This window comes from Rhinolophus sinicus, chromosome 5 (assembly GCF_057876585.1).
Source record: "Rhinolophus sinicus isolate RSI-liver-muscle chromosome 5, RSI-T2T, whole genome shotgun sequence".
NCBI lineage: Eukaryota > Metazoa > Chordata > Mammalia > Chiroptera > Rhinolophidae > Rhinolophus > Rhinolophus sinicus.
In genome coordinates, this window is record NC_142505.1 from 103386869 (window position 1) to 103406444 (window position 19576).

At 42.4% G+C, this 19576-nt stretch overlaps 1 protein-coding gene across 1 annotated transcript in view; it reads right to left on the minus strand.

Moving 5' to 3' along the window:
- The window catches only part of SLIT3 (slit guidance ligand 3), a 553294-nt gene that overhangs the window by 491628 nt on the left and 42090 nt on the right, over window positions 1-19576 (minus strand). The window contains exons 2-3 of the mRNA XM_019740962.3: window positions 16295-16366; window positions 10158-10229 (exon numbers count right to left, since the gene is read on the minus strand). Of these exons, the coding sequence (XP_019596521.3) occupies window positions 10158-10229; window positions 16295-16366 (144 nt within the window). The remainder of the gene's footprint in view (window positions 1-10157; window positions 10230-16294; window positions 16367-19576) is intronic.

A 19576-nucleotide genomic window follows, 5' to 3' on the forward strand; every position in this document is an offset into this window, starting at 1 on the left:
TCTCACCGGATGCTAACACCGAGTCACAGGTCCCCACCTAAAGTCCAGGGAGTTCTGAGGTTCACTCCGTCTGTCCTCAGGCCACTGTCTCTCCACTTGTTGGGCTGTGTGCAACTTGTTCTCTGGTGGATTCCTCAGCATGAGCTCCATGGGCGCCCTGATGGCTGAGTCCCTGAATTTCGTAACAGTCAGCTGTCATTACACTTTACATGTATGGCTCTAGTTCACATTTTATAAAACCTCTGCTTCACGGTTTATTTCCTTAAGAAGTTATTCAATCGTATTCTGGCTTTGGTGTCAAAAGTACACTGGAAATCTGATTTTCTTTCCATTATAAGTGTCTCAGTGAAGAATGTGTAAGGATTATTCTTTTTCCTTTAAGACCCAATAGTTTTATTAGACTATGTTTTGGTATTAAATCTTCAGGGTCTATTTTTCTAGGCATTCAGTGTCCTTTCAAAATGTACCTTCACATTATCTTTTATTTCAGGAGTTTTTAAATTACTATTCGTTGTGTTTTGTTCCATTGCTTTAGTTTTCTTCCTCAGACATTCATATTGTAAATCTTAGAACTTCTTTGACTGACTTCTGTATCTTTCACTTTCTCTTAAATCTTTTTTACCTCTATATTAATATACAGATTTTTAAAATATTCTCTTTGCCATTTTCCATTTCTCTTAAAGCATTATCCATTACATTTATTTGCTCCCAAATTCCAGCTAGATTAGTATGTATTATGTATATTTCATATAAAAACAGTAACATTTGTTTTGCTCATGAATCTGTAACTCAAGCAGGGTTTGGCATAGTCAGCTTTTTTTTTTTTTTTTTTAATATAAACATTTTGTATTAGAATAGATTGAGATTTACATACAAGTTGGGAAGATAGTTTGAGTGATCTCATGTGCCCTGTTATTTCCATCTTACACTAGTGCAGTACATCTGACGCCGTGAACCAATACGGACATGTTATCATTAACTAAAGTCAAAGCTTTATTCCCTCATTATATAAATATATATAGATTCCCCCCTCCCCCCCACCCTGTTCTGGGATACCATCCAGGATGCCCTATTTATTATACATTTTGTTGTCACATCTCCTTATGCTCCTTTTGGCTGTGACACTTCTTGACATTCCTTGTTTTAGATGACCTAGACAGTATTGAGGAAGACTATTCAGATGGTTTCAGAATGCCCCTTGGTGGGGATTTCTCTGATGTTTTTCTCATTAGACTGTGGTTATGGGTTTTCGAGATGAATATCATAGATGTAAACTTTTTACATCTGTGTGTCATAGTTACTTTTCCCCGCCCCTGTTTCATACAGTACTTGTGAAAGATCATTATGTGAAGCCCGCATTTTAGGAGTAAGGAGTTATACTCTACCCCCTTGAGGGCAGAAAATCTGTGTAAGTTACTTAGAATTCTTCTGCATGGGAGATTTCTCCTTTCCCTACTTATTTACTTATTCAAGTATTTATTTATATCAGTACGGACTCATGGATATTTATTTTATACCTTGGCAATAATCTAATTTATTTATTTTGTTGCTCAAATTGCTCTAGATTTGGCCATTAAAGTTCTTTCAGTTTGCTCCTAAGTCCTTTGATATACCCTAATAAGAGTAGGTTGTTTGGGGGTTTTTTTGTTTGTTTGTTTTTGGTTTTTTTTTTACTTCCTCTCTGACACAACACATCTCGTGCCACAGCCCTAGAATCAGCCCATTCTCCGAGATGCCTTAGTTGCTTTTTACTGGAGAATGGCATTAGAAACTACAGTTGGGCACTGGGCACGCTCATTGTCACTGCCTCTAGGGCCTCCTCCTGACACAACAAGGGATGTTTGCTTATATACAAATCTGTGTATATTCGCATGTCAATAAATGTATGAATGTATATCCATCCATCTGGATTAAGGGAAGCATCTATATTAGGTTAGACATTCGTTCATACTGACGTCCCCAACTCTAATCCATTCCATATGGATCCCTATAGCTATCTCCACTGCTTGTCCGTACCCACCATTTTACTAGTGAGAAACCAGTCCCCACCATCTATCCATTGTTCAATTGCAATGTACATATACGGTGATTTCAGAATTGTTAACCTGTCAGCCTGTGGTAAACAATGTACCAATTAGAGTACAGTACTTAGTGCTGTTCCCTTTGCCTTTTAGTCTTACAGACTCCATTCAGTTCCAAATTGACCTTTTCCCCCATCACCTTCAATGAGGTTGACTCATACGAGGTCTGATCAAACAATATGGTGAATGTTTAAAAAAAATTACAGTAAAAGACACAGTGCCATTAATTCCCCTCAAAACACTCTCCCTCACTTCGAACACACTTATGCCATTGTTCTTGCCACTTTCTGAAGCAGTTCTGGAAGTCCTGTTTCGTGAGTGTCTTTAGTTGTGCTGTCGTGGCTACTTCGATGTCCTGAGTCATTTTGACTTTGGGGAACAGCCAGAAATCGCACAGTGCCAAATCCAGTGAAAAAGGTGGATGAGGACACACTGTAATGTTTTTATTTAACAGAAACTGCCATACACCAGAACGGATGTGTGACACGGAGCATTGTCATGATGGAGGATGATTTATGGCACACTTCAAAACACACCTTCTCTCAACCACAGCTCACACCTGACTGACTGCACCAAACAAGTTGAAACTTGTCACACACTGTTACTAAGGTCAACGTGCTACTTCCCATATTGAAGATCCCTGCCTTTCTGCTGGACGGCACTCGGCAGCAGCATTCAGCATTTTTTCTGATCACAACAGAAAAGCTCTATGTCACACATTGCCTCTGATATATGGCAATTTCTGTCAAATAAAAACATTATGGGATCTGGTATACCATGTGACTTCTGGCTGGCTCTTCCCCAAAGTCAAAATGACCATGAAAGGTAAACGTTTTGAATCGATTCAGGACACCGAGGCAGCCACGACAGTGCAACTAAAGACACAAAAGAGGACTTCCAGAACTGCTTCAGAAAGTGGCAAGAACGATGGGATAAGTGTGTTCGAAGCGAGGAAGAGCATTTTGAGGGGGATTAATGGCAATGTGTTCTTTACTGTAATAAATTTTCATTTTTAATTTAAACATTCACCATATTGTTTGATCACACCTCATACAGTCATCACAATCTGCATTCCACTTGGGGATCCTCCAATTTCCAAAAGATTTTAAATATTGTTATGTATTAAGTTTCACCCTTGTGCTGTAAAATGCTTTGGGTTCTGACAAATGCACGTGTCCACCATTTCAGCATCCTACAGCAAGGTCTCACCATCCTGAGCCCCTCCTTCCTCATGCTTCACCTATTCAACATTCACCCCATCTTCCCGGAATCCCTAGCAACCAAACACTGATCTGGATTGCATAAAACTCTGTTAAGATATGTAAGAAACTGCCAAACTGTCTTCCAAAGGGGCTGAAACATTTTGCATTTTTGCATTATTGAAGAACAATAAATGAAAGTTCCTGATACTCTGCCTCCTCACCAGCAATTAGTAATGTCAGTTTTCAGTATTTTCTCCATTCTAATACATGTGCAGTGGTATCTCATTTTGCTTAATTTGCATTACCATAATGAAAAACTATGTTGAGAATTCTTTCATATGCTTATTTGCTATCTATTTATCTTCTTTGGTGCAGTGTCTGTTCTAATCTGTTGCCCATTTCTTTTTTTTTTTGGGGGGGGGGGGGCAAACGTGGTTTGTTTTCTTACTGTTGAGATTTGAAAATTCTTTGCATATTTTGTATACAAGTCCTTTACCAGCTATGTGTTTTGCAAACATTTTCTTCTAGTCTGTGGCTTGTCTTTTCATTTTCCTAACAGTGCCCTTTGCAAAGCAGAAGTTTTTAATTTTAATAAAGTTCAACTTATTACTATTTTTTTCTTTCATGGTTCATGCTTTTGGTGTTATAACAAAAAAATATATCCCCAAACCCAAGGTCATGTAGATTTCTGTTATATCTTCTTCTAGAAATGTTATAGTTTTACATTTTAAATGTAGGACTACAATACACTTTAGAATTTATTTTGTGTAAGAAGGTTTGTGTTTAGGTTCATTTTGTTACACATGAACATCAAATTGTTCTGGCATCATTTGTTGAAAAGACTATTCATTCTCCATTGAATAGTCTTTGTACCTGTTAAAAATCAGTCGACTATATTTGAATGGGTCCATTTCTGGACTCTCCATTCTGTTCCATTAATTTATATGTCTATTTTTCACCAGTACCATGCTATCTTGATCACTGTAGCTTTATAGTAAGGCTGAGATTGGAAAGTACAATTTTTCCAAGTTTGTTCTTCTTCAGGATATTGGCAGTATTTATTTTGAAATGACTTCTTTTATTTCTAAATTCTTTTTTTTTATTTCTTCACTCCTCCTTTCAAATCCTACTTTTTTCTAATCATCTAATAACTGAGTTTTTAAATTTAGATGTATGTTGTTCTTTTATACTTTATATGATCTTAAATTTGTGTAGCTTGTTTTGAACTAAGCTATAATAGTTTTCATTGGTTTTATTAGTACCTTTTTCTCATTGTTTCAATGGAGGTTATTATGTTTCTTATTTAAATTTTTTCTTATAAAAAAAACTTTGTATGAGCTTCAATCATAATCCTTTGGTTGTTTATTTCTTAAATGAAAGAAATTCCCTCTAGTTTTATGAGGGAGGGGTGGGAAGTGATAACTTTTTTACTTTCAAGAGTCTAGAGCTCATTCTTGGTTTTTCTTGCAAACTAATGAAACACAGGGCCTTGTATTTTCTAAGATACGATTCTTCTGGTGATTTCTAACACTTTCATCAAGAAGTTCTCTTTTCATTTCTACTATTTTGCCTGTTCTGATCAACTATTCCCAGAAGTTTCTTATCAATGCTAGGCCTTTCTTTGAAAAAGAGCCTTGTTTTTGTTCGTTTGAAGAGTTTATAGGGCCAAAAATACTCCAAATAAGTCATTATCACATATGGTTCCTTTGTACTTTCCATAAATTGGATCTAATCAAACTCCCTTCCGATTTGGCAGCTTTTCTCAGATTGGCCACTCTATTTTCTTTCCAGTGAATGCATATTGGTAATTTAAATGATATCCTTTTCTCAGGGTCTTAAGAATTTCAGTGACCTTCCCTCTGCTTTCTCTGACACAGATGAGATAACACAAAAGTCTTGTAACCATAAGTTGTTTTCCCCCAACACCTTAAAGAGGCAGGGATTTACTGGGATACTTTGTCCACTAGTTTTATTGTAGATGTTGTTTGTGTGTCTTTGGTTTTGCTATCCTAGTTGCTCAGCATGTGTTTATTTGGGAGAGGAGACTTTCAAATATTAAACCAACTTTGCCTTCCTTAAATAAACCAAATTTGGTTGTAATATATCCCTTTTATGTATCACCAAATTCATTTTGCTACTATTTAGTTAGGATTTGTAAAGATATTCATGAAATACATTGGTTCATATTTTTACTTGAAATTCTCTTGGTGGGTTTTGCTATAAAGGTAATGTTGTCCAAATGACAAATATCCATTCTTTTTGGAGAATGAGTTTTATGTTAAATTGATATTTATTTCTTAAAAGTTAGGTAGAATTTACTGGTGAAGCCATCTGAACCTAGATGTTGTTGGTGAAATGTTTTAATTAAAGATTTCATTTCTTTAATAGGCAAAGGACTATACAGACTTTCCATCCCTTGTCTCAGTTATGAATTTCACCTAATCTTTAACATTATTAAAATAAAGTTGTTCAAAATCTGCTCTTACCATTTTAATCTTTGTAAAATCCATAGTTATGTCCCCCTTTTATCCTTTGTATTGGTAATTTAACCTTCTGCCTTTTTGTTTTCTGATCAGTTTTGCCAGTATTAATAATATTATTAATTGTCTCAACAATGAAAGTTTGGCTTTTTAGAGTTTTTTTAATATAAATGTGCGTGTGTGTGTATTTATTTATTTATATTTCATATACTTCTGCTCTTACTGATTTCCTTTCTTCTACTTTGTTCTTTCTCTAGCTTGCTATGATGAATACTTTCATCAAGAATTTAGCCTTTCTTCTTTTTAAATATATACCATACATAAGATATATCATAAATTGAGTAATATAGCTTCAAGGCTATACATCTTCCTCTGACCATGGCTTTGGCTGCAATCCACACATATTGTGTGTTTACTAAGATCAGAAAAATATATAGTTTAATTTCCTCTATGATATGTTCTCTGAGAGGTTATTTAGAAGTATATTACTTAATTTCCTAATATTTTGGAATTTTTAATTTATCCTTTTCTTATGACTTCTTGAATATTTCTGTTGTGGTCAGAGGAAATAATCCATATGTTTTAAATCCTTTGATATTTGTTGACACCTGATTTCTAGACCAGTACTTGATAAACATTCCATACATATACTTGAAAAGAATGTTTATTCTACAGTTGTATGCTTTTGTCAAAATTTGCTTTATGTATGTTTTTACTCCTTTATCATTATGAAATATTCCTTTTTATCTCCAACAATGTTTCTTGTTTTAAAGTCTATTTTATCTATTATCAATAAAGCCACACTGACCTTTATGTGTGACATCTTACATGACACTGTCTTTTTGAAGAGACCAGGGCAGTTATCTTATATAACGTCCCACCTACAGGATTTGTTTCCTCTTAAGTTTGATTTCACTTGTTTCTCTATCCTGTTCACTTTCTGGAAACCAGAAGTGACATCTAGCTAAATTAGATTTAGGGTAAACATATTTAACAACAACACTTCATGGGCAATACTTTGAATTTTATATTTTGTCATGTCAGGGACATGATAATTCTAATCTTATAATATTGTTGTATGGATTAGATGAGAGGCATAAGTCAAGTGCCTAAGGTACTGTCTGACACATAATAGGTAAATATAACACTAGTGTTTCTCAACCTACGCACTATTAACATTTTGGACTAGATAATTCTTTACTGTGGGTGTTGTCCTGTGCATTGTAGGATGTTTGGCAACATTCCTGACCTCTACCCATTACATGGCAGTGCATCCTCCAGTTGTGACAACTGAAAATATCTTCAGATATTTTCAAGTATGCTCTAGGGGAAAAAATTGGTCCCACTTCAGAAACACTGGCATAAGACAAAACCCTAATTATTTGATGAATATTCCACAAGCAGTTACTATCATGCCTTATGTAAGGCTTTGAGATTAAGAGCTAAATGGAACATGATTGCTGATCTCCACACATTCATCATTTGGGGAAAGACATCAGGCAAACAAGGAATTAAAATGTGGTGTGATTAAGTGCTGTGACAACGACAGACAATGTGCTATGACAGGAGGGACAACCCCCTCGGTCTCGAGCAGGGATCTTTTCATGGAGAAATAGAGAAATCTGAGTTCAGACCTGCAGGTCAGAATTCCCCGCCTTTTCTCATTGAGGCTCAAGAGATCAAAGCAATAATGATTGTTCTGAAGAAAAATAAACAGTCCAGAAATGAATTATCACGACCTATATAATTTCCAGCCTGTATTTCAGAATATGACCAAAAAAGATTAATCTACTACCAAATACAGAGACACACATAAGGTAAGTCAGGAGTGAGAGCTAGAGATGGAACGATCAGCCATCTACTTCTTTAGTTGTTAACAGCAAATATATTGTATTTTCCCATTTTATAGCTCTCAGTCTGTTTGGGGACAGACTGAATAACTAAAACCAGATTAACGCTAGTCAGGATGTCTGTCACACACTCTCCCTCTCGCTGACACTTAAAGACCTTAAAGTCTGAAAGTGCCTACCCAGCTGTGCATACTAGTCAGCTGCCTATACTTCCATTCTTCTTCCTAACCGAGCACTTCTTCAGCTTGCTCACAATATTAACTCAGAGACTGGTTAGTTGTTTACTAAGCCTGTTTCCTCTAGTTCCTGGGCATATCACTCGACCACCTTTCCCAGTCTCCCCAGCAGTTTCCTGTGCCTGAGTTCTAGCCCAAGGTATGTACGAGGGGGAGCAACCTGTACCCTTTCCAGGTCTCGTCCTTGAAAACACTCCATGTGCAATCCTTCATGCGATTTTCCCTTCCACTGGCTTGATGCAGACAAAGACTGGTACCTTGGAAGGCCAGATGTAAGGACGACAGGGCTAAGGATTGGAGAAAACCCAGGTCCTTGAGTCTCCTTGCAGGAGAGAGGCCCAGCAACCAGGATTGCCCTTCCTGGGTTTGATATGAATAAGAAGTGACTTCCACAGGGTTAAGCCATGAGATTTGAGGGTTTATCTAGTACAGCAGCTAGCCTTATCCCACTAATAAGCTAAAGGAGAGAAATAGCCAGGTTTACCCTGCACGTGTAATACCCTTAGTCCCCCGACATGCGTGGTATTTCAGCCATGTTCACCAAGTCAAAGAAAAGTGCCTTTGCCAGAACATTTCCCTGATATTCCCTAGAGTTACATGGGCATGTGAGAGGCTATTTGCAGGGCCATTGCTAAAGATCACACTTCATCTAACGTCTGCAGCACAGAAGTATGAAAGGGTGTGGGCTTTGATGTCAGACAGACGTGGCTTTGAATCTTGGCCCCCCCCTGACAATTCTTTGGCTTCATCTCCCTGGGCCTCTATTTCTTCATCTGCAAAATGAGGGTAATAACACCTCACAGGAATTTTGTGGGGATAAAATAACAGCATATAAAATACTGGCACAGTTCCTCGCATGTCGAAGGTACTGCACTAGTTCCCTCCCAACAACCATGAAATTAATGAATTGGAAATTTATTTACTCTTCTAATCAGAAGATTAAGTAAGAGGTGGCCTTTTCACGAAGAACTGTGTATTTATTCTTCCATAGAAAGGTTGCCTATTGCAAATGAAGGAACCAGGTCCAACAAATACTTGTATTTTTTTCCTTGGTCTAAGTAAGGAGCAGAATTTAAGATTTAAGAAACTTAAAAACAAAAGCATAAAAAGAAGCAACATTCATTATTTGTATAACTATTTTCCCTTATAAGAAAAGGTCATATTTTCAAACCAACAAGAGTAGAACATATGCTGATCTTTGACCCAGCAGGAGAGCAATAAATGAGACAGTTCACACAACAGAAAGAAGAATAGAGGATTTTGCTGGGTTCCACTCCTTTCCATTCCCATGTTGCCTCAGATGATCACGGGCTGACAAGTTGGTGGCAGGCGCCCTACCTTACCCACGCTCATCTCTGTAGGTGAGATCTGACAACAGGTCAAATGGAACGACCTTCTAGGTAATGTGTGGAGCAGGGAGCTGTTGCAGCCCCCCAGTGCCTGAGTGCAGAGGAAGGAGGCTGAAATGTCAGGCCAACCAGGACGTGGAGGCAAGCATGGAAGAGAGCCGCCCACCAGCATGACTAAGTGCTCTTGGGGACAATCCCCGCTCAGAGGGCAGAAAGCAAATATCCAGATGTTATGAGCTGCCAGATGTGATTAACTGAAGAAAGGTGAAGCTGCCCACTTAACCATCTGAGCAGCCTCCCTCATCAAAGTGACCTAAGAGTTTTCTGCTGAAGCATTAATCAACAAAACAAATGGGGACCCCATCCATCTCCCATCCTGCTCCTTTTCCTCTCTCCCTCTGATACAGTCAGAACAGCGGCCTATTTTTAACCCACTGGCAATGTATTCTCTCGTGGAAACGTGTGGGCTTCTTGACACAGGCCGATGCTCGTTCAGAGGAGATACATGCTCTCTGAAGGCTTCGCCCACTGTGTCCTTCCTCTCCCATGAGAATGGGGCAGAGGGGGCGCAGGGAGGAGGTGAGGGCCTGAGGAGGGTGGCGCCCTCTGACGCCGGTTTCCATAACAGGAACTGACTGCGGGCCTCTTTCCGCGAAAGGGAAGGCTGAGGTTTGAGCCAGAAGTAGCCCCACACACAGATACCAAGAGCGAGCTCAAGGCTGGGAAGAAGAAAAACCAACCCCAGATGCCAATTCTAGCATCTTTTTTTTTTTTTAAAGTGCTTATATGAATCTTTGTGCTTCTGTAACATGAATCTAATGTGCTTTAAATATAATAGCAAACATTTTATTAAACATTGGAGACTTTTTTTTTTTTTTTTTTAGCAAGGTCACAATGAAGCCAATTTGCGAAAAGCTAAATAAATCAGACTTCCAGAAAGGTGGCTGTGCTGTACTTACAATCGCTCCAGCTGCTTCAGATCCTGGAAGGCGCCCCTCTCGATGACGCTGATCTGGTTGTCTTCCAGATGCCTAGAAGCAGAGACAGTGGTCAAGGACAGCAGGGGCCCGGGATACGCACGCTAGACTCCTGGCCATGCAGGTGCGGTCACTCAGGCCCCATGACCCTCGCGTGCTCCCCACAACCCTCCACAAGATCAGTACAGTGGGATGAGAAAACACACATCCCAGCTTGGTGTCACGGTAACCAGGGTTTCGCCGCCTGCACACTTCTACCTGGCAGATTGGTTTCCATGCCTCTATTTTAAGAATGTTCTCAGCAAATGTCCCCCCAAGCACTGCAGGATGTTTCACAGAAAAGGAAGAGGTAAAAGCTGCTTCTTATAAAAACCACACATATAATGAGCATCTCTTCCCTTGGAGTTCCCTCCCTCAGGGATTCAAAATTACTTCCTTGAAAAGGGCCTGCTCTGCTCACTCTGTCTCTGGGTCGCCTCGTAGAAAGGGTGGAGCTATTGTTGGACAACTTCCTGTGACGAAGAAAAACCAGCCTGGTGCCAGCAACTCTGCTACCCGGGGCCTGGCTGTTCCCAACATGAGGCTGATGGTCACAGAAGTTGGGGCTCCCGGGTCACGGGCTCTGCTGACCTCCAAAGTCTTCCACGCAGGTGTTTAAAAACCGAAAGAGTCTGCTTAAATGAATTGGGTTCCTGCATGTGGCATAATCCTAAGACTTGAGCAGACAGTGAGACATCTGTTTCCCTGACTTTGAAGAAAAAAAAAAAAAAAAGTGGCAACTTAAACTGGATTAGCTGGACGTTGGGAAGGGAAGCAATGAAACTGCATAGTTTCCATCGGGGGCTGCCCCTGGGGGCTGAATGGGACTTAGGGTGGATGTCGTTCTGACTGAAGGATGCTTCTTTGGAGGGTGCAGTTTAGGAAGGGCCGAGGGTTGCTGTGGATTAGGCAGGAAGAGAGGCTCCCTGACGCACCTGAAGGCAAGGCCGAAGGAAGGCAAAGGAGCCTCGAGGAGGCTTAGCTCTCTGTTCAGAAGGAGTCCTTCCATGACAGCCCTCCAGCTCTGACACATTCCAGAACCCCCTGCACTTCTTAGGCTTAACACTCGGGCCACTGTTATTTTCAAGTCTAGCTCCCCAAGATGCCTAAGGACCAAGAAGGGAAGACCTTCCATTCGTCTTCATCTTCCCAGGCCTAGCAAGTCACCAGCACATTTAATTAAGGCTTACGGAATGGATGAAAAACTAAAGGGGACTTTGGGCCACAGCACGTACTGATTTTGCATCAAGGGAAAGGCTAGTCTAGGAGACACGTAGTTTCTAACTGAGACTGTCAGAGCGATGCGGCATTGTGTTTGGGCTCAGTGACAGCTTATGTGTTTGTGAATTTGTTGCGAACAATTAAAAATCAGGCTCTCTCTCTCTCTCTCTCTCTCTCTCTCTCTCTCTCTCTCTTTCACACACACACACACACACACACACACACACACACACACACACACACAAGAAACTCCTTTTGAAAAATCAGCTCTCCCATTTCCAAATATCAACAATTTGCCAGAACTGAGTATGGGTCGGGCAGGACGCATGGGCTCCCCAGTTTCCACCGTCCTCATCTACTCTGATTCACACATTCGTGTTACTTCTGGCCCCTTTAGGCTAGTCTCGTATAGTCTACTCACTTAACGAATATGTACACCACAGAGCAGAGAGGTTAAGAGACGTGTCCCAGGAGAAATGATTTGTATAAAGTCACGTAGCCAGCGAGGGTGGGCCCTCTAACTCCCAGGCTGGCGTGCTTGCCAGAGTTGGTTTAGAATCCCTTTCCTGCCTTCTTACCAGCTGACAGGCTATCTAGTCGACCTCACTAAGACTCAGTCTCCTCCTTTGTAAAGTGGAAAAAATGAACACATCTCATCAGTCCTTGTGAAAATAAAAATGAAGTGTGTAAATTATCTCGTCTAGGGTCTGGTACACAATAATGTTCTTTTCCTTCCCTCCTCTTCCTTTTCCACCCTCCATATGGCAAGGAGGGCCTTGGAATGCTAATAGGCTCACACTAGCACATCTTGCTAAACAGGGATGCAGTTCAGTATTAGTGACGGGTGGTTTGTTCAGCTGGGTTTTTACTATCAATCAATCCATCACAGAGCTGGTTGTCATCACTTCCCAATTATAACAAGGAGCAACACTAGGGTAGCTAAGTGTCACATCCCCTCTGGGTTTCTGAAGCAGTCAACCTCCTATGTTGAATCTCTTAGTTCTGTACTAATTAATCTAACACTGCTAGCGTCTTTCAGAAAAGGGAGTAGAAGAAATGCAAATATATCTGTACAGATACCTGCCCCTTTCCTGCTCTGCTCAGGCCCCAGGAGGCTAACTTCTGGCAGCTTCATCAGACTCCGGCTTCCTGTTGGGTTTGGCCAATGGGAGTCACCGGCAGGTGATCAGCAGGTGAGAGGACACCCTCCTACCTAAGAGCACAGGTCCTGTCAGGTAGTCCCTACTTTCCTACAGTAACCACTTCCTCCCACTGCTCCTCGAGGCCTAGGGGCCTGTTGTCACAAGCTCCAGGATATCGCATCATCTTGTCTTGGTTTCTCTTAACCTTGCCTCTCCTAAGTCTTTATTTAGTGCTCCTCGTTGGTCCTGTGTGAGTATCTCTCTTTTCTTCCAGGATCCTGACTGATACGGTATCTAGGGCCCCTACATATTACTTCCTAGATCCATCAGCCTGGCACATAAAGGCTCGACAAATCATCATTATCTGATGAATCGATGAGCTGTGAACCTCCTCCCCAGACTTCTGGGTTGAGATGCAGTTCAGGAGCTTGTGCTAAAGCCTTGGATATCGCTCTCATCTGACTGACCAGATGCAGGCGCTCAGGGCATCCAGACTAGGCTGGACTGCCCCTGGCTTGAGTCTGTTCTGCATTAGAGGATACAGACTGTGTTCATTTTCAGCTCCTTTGGCACTGTTATTTTTTTAGTTTTAACACTGGACCAGAATCGGAAGTCGCTCCCATGTGATGATGGCTGGGTGGAGTTTAGCTCTTTTATTAACCCCATTTGGGATAAAGCTGTTTCCCACATTGTGGGCATCGCAGAGTCCTTGCAACAGACTACTACACAGGGAACTACGTGACAGCACTAGAGGAGACCTTTTCCTACTCCTATCCCATGGGAGAGAGAATCGTCACGGGCAACTCTTATATCTTCTTTCTGAATGCACTTTATTTGGGAAAAACTGCTTTTGAATGAGGCCCACGTTCCCCAATCTCCATTTTATCTACTTTTGTCCACCCACCAGCACCATATTAGCAGTTCTGCTTGGAAATGGGTGGCAAGCTCAAATTATTCAAGACTATCAAGTCTTTTCTGACTTCACTATAAACTGTAAATAAGAAACAGATACAGGGAATGTGCCAAGGTGTGATGAAAGCTTTTCAGAAAAGATAATTGTCTAGGTTACTCAGCTACAAAGAATAGATTGAGGGGCACTATGGTTTATATGTCTGGGTATTTTCCTGGTGTTTGTTAGAAAGCATTTCAGTGATCCCACCTAACCGATTCTTTCACAGTAATAAAGGGCCACTTGAATGGGATTGTCTTTGAGTTGATAAGGAAGATAATGAAACCCAGTATATTAATAGAGTCTATAAAGTGGGGAAAGGGAGAGGGCTTGGGCACTGCTTATCAAAAGAAGAAGAATGTACCAATTAACTGAAAACATAAACTGTAGTCAAAGGAATGTTGCAGACCATCCGAAGGATATTAATACAACCTTTTGTGATTATTTTAAACTTTCTATTTGCAGAGAACAGATATGGAAATTGGAATTTTTATTAGTCCTTCTGAAGTAATGGTAAAATCAAAAGATTATTTTTTACTTTGTTAGAAAATGAAACATTTTCTGACTTGTATGAAAGGAAATCTTTCACAGAGGCAGGGGTTAGAAACGGGGGAAAAAAATAAAGAGAGAAGTTACTGCCTGTTCTTTACGCTGGCAAATGATCTGCAATTAGGTGTTTACTACCTGCATCGCCTCAATAAAAATCACTCTAAAATTAAGCCATGGAATTCCCCCATTCTCATCCCAATCTCAATTCTGATCCCCACCCACTTGTCAAAGCTGTCAGTCATTTGACAGACATATAACTGCTTAGAGCCAAAGAGAGACTTGGCAGAGGGTGGGGTCTGCCCTCTGAGGATGGCGAGAGGAGAATGTATTGGCCAAAGACTAGAGAACACGTCGTGGGGAGAGTGTATCCTGGCTGGGGCCCCGCATGCAGATCCCAGCGTGCTCAGGGAAACTCAATAAGCTGCCTGGACGTCAGTGCTGCATTTACAAAGCAGGTAGACAAGTTCCTTCTTGGTTTTCTAAACTCCCTCTAATGCAAACTAACAGTGGCACTGCCCGGAGGTTAGAGAGCACACGTCCTGGGCTCCAATTCCTCCTCCTTCAGTCACCTGCTGTGTGGAGTGGGGGCCACTTACCTGATCTGAGCCTCTGCTTCCTCTGGGCAGATGGGGGTTAATAACTATGTAACACAGAGCTGGGGCTGTGGAAGGTACCACATGTACTTGGTTATCGTCATCAGCATTACCACTCTTACTTCTCAATCAGGAAAACAGTTATACAAGCAACACTCCACAAGCTGCACTGAGAATACATAGGCTGTTCATGAAAATGCTAAAACCATAAAGCATTGTATGTGCGCTTATGAGAGTCAGAAGGAATTTTATTTGTTACGGATTGAATTGTATTCCCCCCAGAATTCATATGTTAATGTCCTAACCCCCAGTCTATCAGAATCCGACCTTATTTTGGAGCTAAGATCTTTACAGAGGTAACTGAGTTAAAATGAGGTCATTAGGGTGAGCCGTGATCCAATGTGGCTGGTGTCCTTATAAAAAGGGGGGATTTGGGCACAGAGACAGACAGGCACAGAGTGCAGACAACAGAAAGAGACCCAAGGACAAGACAACCATCTAAAAGCCAAGGAACCCAAGGCCGCCAGAAGCTAGAAGAGGCCTGGACCGGATCCTTTCCTCACAGCTCTCCAAAAAGAACCAACCTGTCAAGGCCTTGATTTTGGACTTCTGGCCTCTAGAACTGTGAGACAATAAATCTCTGTTATTTGTGCTGCTTTGTTACAGCAGCCCTAGCAAACTAATATGCTATTCGTTCCCTATGTCGTGGATGAGAAAACTGAGAACCAAAGAGCTGTGGTGATTTGCCCAAGGTCGCGTGGGCAGTCAGTTCTGCGTCAGGACCAGGACCTGGTACTTCCTGTCCTTCGAATAAAATTCACTGTGTTATAAAGGGCTATTAGTACAAAGAAGGAGGTGGCTTCCGATGCCAAGCCTTTAGCTGCTGCTTCTAGTAACGATCTGCCAGCCAAGATTCCATGAGGAAACAAATACCAAGGCAGTGACCAAATGGCCCAGATCAAGCTCCAAGTCTGGAGTCACACTTATGGGGTGCAATCCACTTCTGAGTCCAGAAGGAAAGAGGGTCCACTTGCACCTCTCTTGCACAACTGAATGCCTGAGCCTTGCCCGTGGACCATCACTTGGGCAGCTTATCACTCGCAGACTTAGAGATGGCTGTTCAATATTCAGCAATGAGACCTGGCAGTCCCTGCTCCCCCATTCCACCAATGCCCATCTTAAATTCTGCTACCTGTCTGCACAGCTGGGCGTGTTCAGCGAGGGCTCTGACCCTATCTGACTCTCTCCCTCCTTCCTCCCCGCCTCTCCATTAAGCAACAAGATAAATAACTTTCGTCTTGATTGCTCTTTTGACGCACAGGCTGGAGAAGAAATTACAATCTCTTTGGAAGGGAAGCATTGCTGTCATCCCAGAAGCTGGGCATGTTGATTTATGTGTGTGTAGCCTTCGGTTTCCCTGTTGCTGGAACTGACTTCTTCCATTGGTCTGGCCCAGCCGGCAGCACCAAGACACCTGTGAAAACCTGGGCACAGCAACACAAGGCTTCCTGCTGCAGGATGCTGAACGCCTGTTGCCCAGTGCTTATGATGTCAGGGCAACGGAACATTTTTACAAGGCAGAAGAGCTGAGAATGAAAACGTTTGGGAGAGTCACATGCGACTTACAAGACTCGGAGATTCTTCAGTCCAGCGAAGTCCATCTTGGTGATCCTGGTGATATTGTTTCTGTCCAGGTCACTGCAATGAAGAGCAAATTCGCGTCAGATTTTTGCAGGTTACATTTATGGTCTATTCAACCCAGACTGGCTTGGACTGGAGGGATATTGTGTGTCAAGGAGAAGGCAATTCCAATGATAAATGATATCCTCTGAGCATGCCCAACTAACCTTAAGGATACTGCATGGAATAAGCTGTCCGTTATGCATGCAGTAGAGCCCTGTTTATGGAGCTGCCTTGCTTCTGTCACCCCTTCATCAGGTAACTAATTTTTCATTGGAAGCTCCCCTCCCCCAACTCTCAGACCCTGTCACATAAGTGAGGCTGGCTCCTGTCCCAGCTCCAGATGGGCACCTAATCCAGGCCCGGCTGAAGCCATCTGCACTCCCCTGACCACAGTGGTTGTTTCAGGAATGGATACCCCACTCCACTTCCCAGCAGCTTTCTCTCCAGTGGAGTCGCCAAGCTGCCTGAAGCCATCTTATCACCACAAAGGGAGAGCCTTCCAGAGTCGGGAGACAAACATATACAGACTCCTGCTGCTATCCTGGATCCACCCATGACTGAAGCCACGTACCTCTGTATTTTAAGATTACATGAGCGACTCCATCCCACCTCCCTTAAACCAGTTTGAGTTCTATTTGCTATCACTTGAAACCAAAAGAATCTTGACTGACTGTGGTACCTAGCTAAGTACTTGTCGACTTTCCAGCCAGTTTGCAGACTCCGTGAAGGCAAAGACCATACCTCATTAAACTCCATAGCCCAACACAGTAGCATACGTGCCTAGCACAAACTACGGTCATCTCCTACATCATTAATCTCATATAGGAGGTAACGACAGCTATATGGATCACTCCGGCCTCAACTTGCAGGCTGAAGTTCCTGAAAATGGCCCCAAAGAGAAAAGTATACCATGGGAACATTATGGTGTCAGTGACATTGGGGAGAAAGGAGAAAACCAAAGTCCAGAACGAACCTGCGAACAACTGTATAAACACTGTGTTCACAAAATTATCTAAGAAGACTGGACACACAAAAGGGACCATAAATGATATGATAATTCTCAATAACGAATGTTGAACGATTCATTCCCATTTATTATGCATTCTTTATGAGAATCTTTTCAGGGTTTTGGTCAAGTTGGGGTTTCAACAAGACACCTGTAAACTGGCTTTGCTTGCTTCCAGAACATTAAGGTACTAAGAGGCCATTTTCTGGTGATGGTCCCCAGCCAACTGTTGGCTACCGTAGTCCCCGCATAGCCACAGTTTCGCTTTCTGCAGTTTTAGTTACCCATGGTTAATGGCAGTCTGAAAACATTAAGTGGAAATTTCCAGAAATAAACAATTCATAAGTTTTAAATCATGCGCCATTCTGAGTTTCATGATGGAATCTCACGCCTTCCTAACCCTTCCTGTCAGGACGTGAGTCACCCCTTTGTCCAGTGCGTCCACACTGTCAATGCCCGCCACCTGTGAGTGGCCGTCTCGGTGATTAGATCAACAGTCGTGAAACCACAGTGCTTGTGTTCAAGTCAGGCCTATTTTACTTCATCACGGCCCCAAAGCAAAAGAGTAGTGATGCTGGCAATTTGGATACACCAAAGAGAATCCGAAAAGCGCTTCCTTTTAAAAGGAAAAGGTAAGTATGTACAGGAAAAGACATAGTACACAGAGGGTTCAGGGCTAGCTGCAGTTTCAGGCACCCATTCGGGGTCTCGGAACGTAGCCACCATGAATTAGGGGGAACTACAGTACTTTTTTGGTTTTCCTACTCAGATCCTCAAGTTGCCATCTTGCAATCACGTCTCAGTAAGACTTGTGAGTTCTACAGTTGCATAAAAAGAAGGAAACAATGTTCAGATTGTAGCACTTGGCACAAGGCAAAATCAAGCTGGAGGAAGGATTAGTGCCCTGAGATCTGAAATACTGAAAAAAACAAACAAAAAACAGTGGGTCCTTGAGCAACGTCACCTGGGAAGCACCTCCCCTCCTCAGCCAGTGTTCTGCCCTCTAAATAGCAAAGCCATTTCTTAACTGGCCTGTGATGGAGAGCAGCAGTATTTAGACTTCTCAGGCCAAGCTGAATGCTGGTACAAGAAGAGCAAGAACGGCGCAGGGAAAAGGGCTGCTCCTGCAAGGAACAGGCCAGCACGCAGGCAGGAGTCTGCGTTCTCACTGTCACCCTGCGGGCTCTGCTCACCCCGTCACAATCGGGACGGTTGTTCAGGGCCCTTGACAACTCTGAATACGACAATGCAACCAAGGGTTTAATTACTGGGACACAACATGGCACCCCAGCATCAATATTATCAATTATTATGTATTATGTGAAGGGGCACAGAGTGTGCTGCTGAGATGCTGAAGGCTTGAGGGTAGGGTGGGGCGACTGTGGGGCTGCCCCAGTCCACGTTTGGGAGGCTGAGCTCCGAGGAAAGCAGCCCCGAGTCCGAATCCCTGGCCTGCTCCTTAATGGGTGACCTCAGGGCAGTTCACTTCATCTCCCAGGCAGAGTTTCTCTGCCTACTAAACAGGGGTGATAATCTTGACCTCAAGAGTTATTATGAGGGTTAAATGAGATAATGCATGCACAGCTCTTATGTGACACTTGTTACATATTCAATCATGGCAGCTATTGTTACTATAATAAGTTGAACTACATATCCCCCTTTCCTGTACTCTGAAATTTCAGTGCACCAACAACAGCTGACTGCCCCACGCCAAACTCTGGCCTAGAGATGAATCCTGGGGTTCTCCAAGAGATAGAATATCTTCCAATAGGTGAAAAGAGTGGCCCCCTCACGCTGCCTAGGACACCTATTTCCATGCTATCTCCCCGGCGCCACCCAACAAACACAAACTGCCAGCCTGCGAGGGAGAAGGTCAGGGAGCATGTGTGCTTTGAGGTGAGACAGGTCAGGGTTCAAGTATCTGTCCACCCCCCACTCCCAGCTCTGTGAGGCTGCATAATTTCCTGAAGTTCTCTGAGCCTCCATGTAACCCTCTCCTACATGCAGACTTTGGCATGGTGAGAAGTTGCAAAAATGCTTGGCTGAAAATGGGGATTAAATAAATGGACACAGAGAAGGCTGTGCTACCTCACGTGCCCGTCCTCGCCCAGCCCACATCCTGGCAGTCCAGGCTCCTCTGCCTTGTTAGCTAGATTTCTCATCCCTCAGCTTTGGCCTCAGAGGGAATCAGCAGATCTCAGCCCAGGACGCATTTGAAC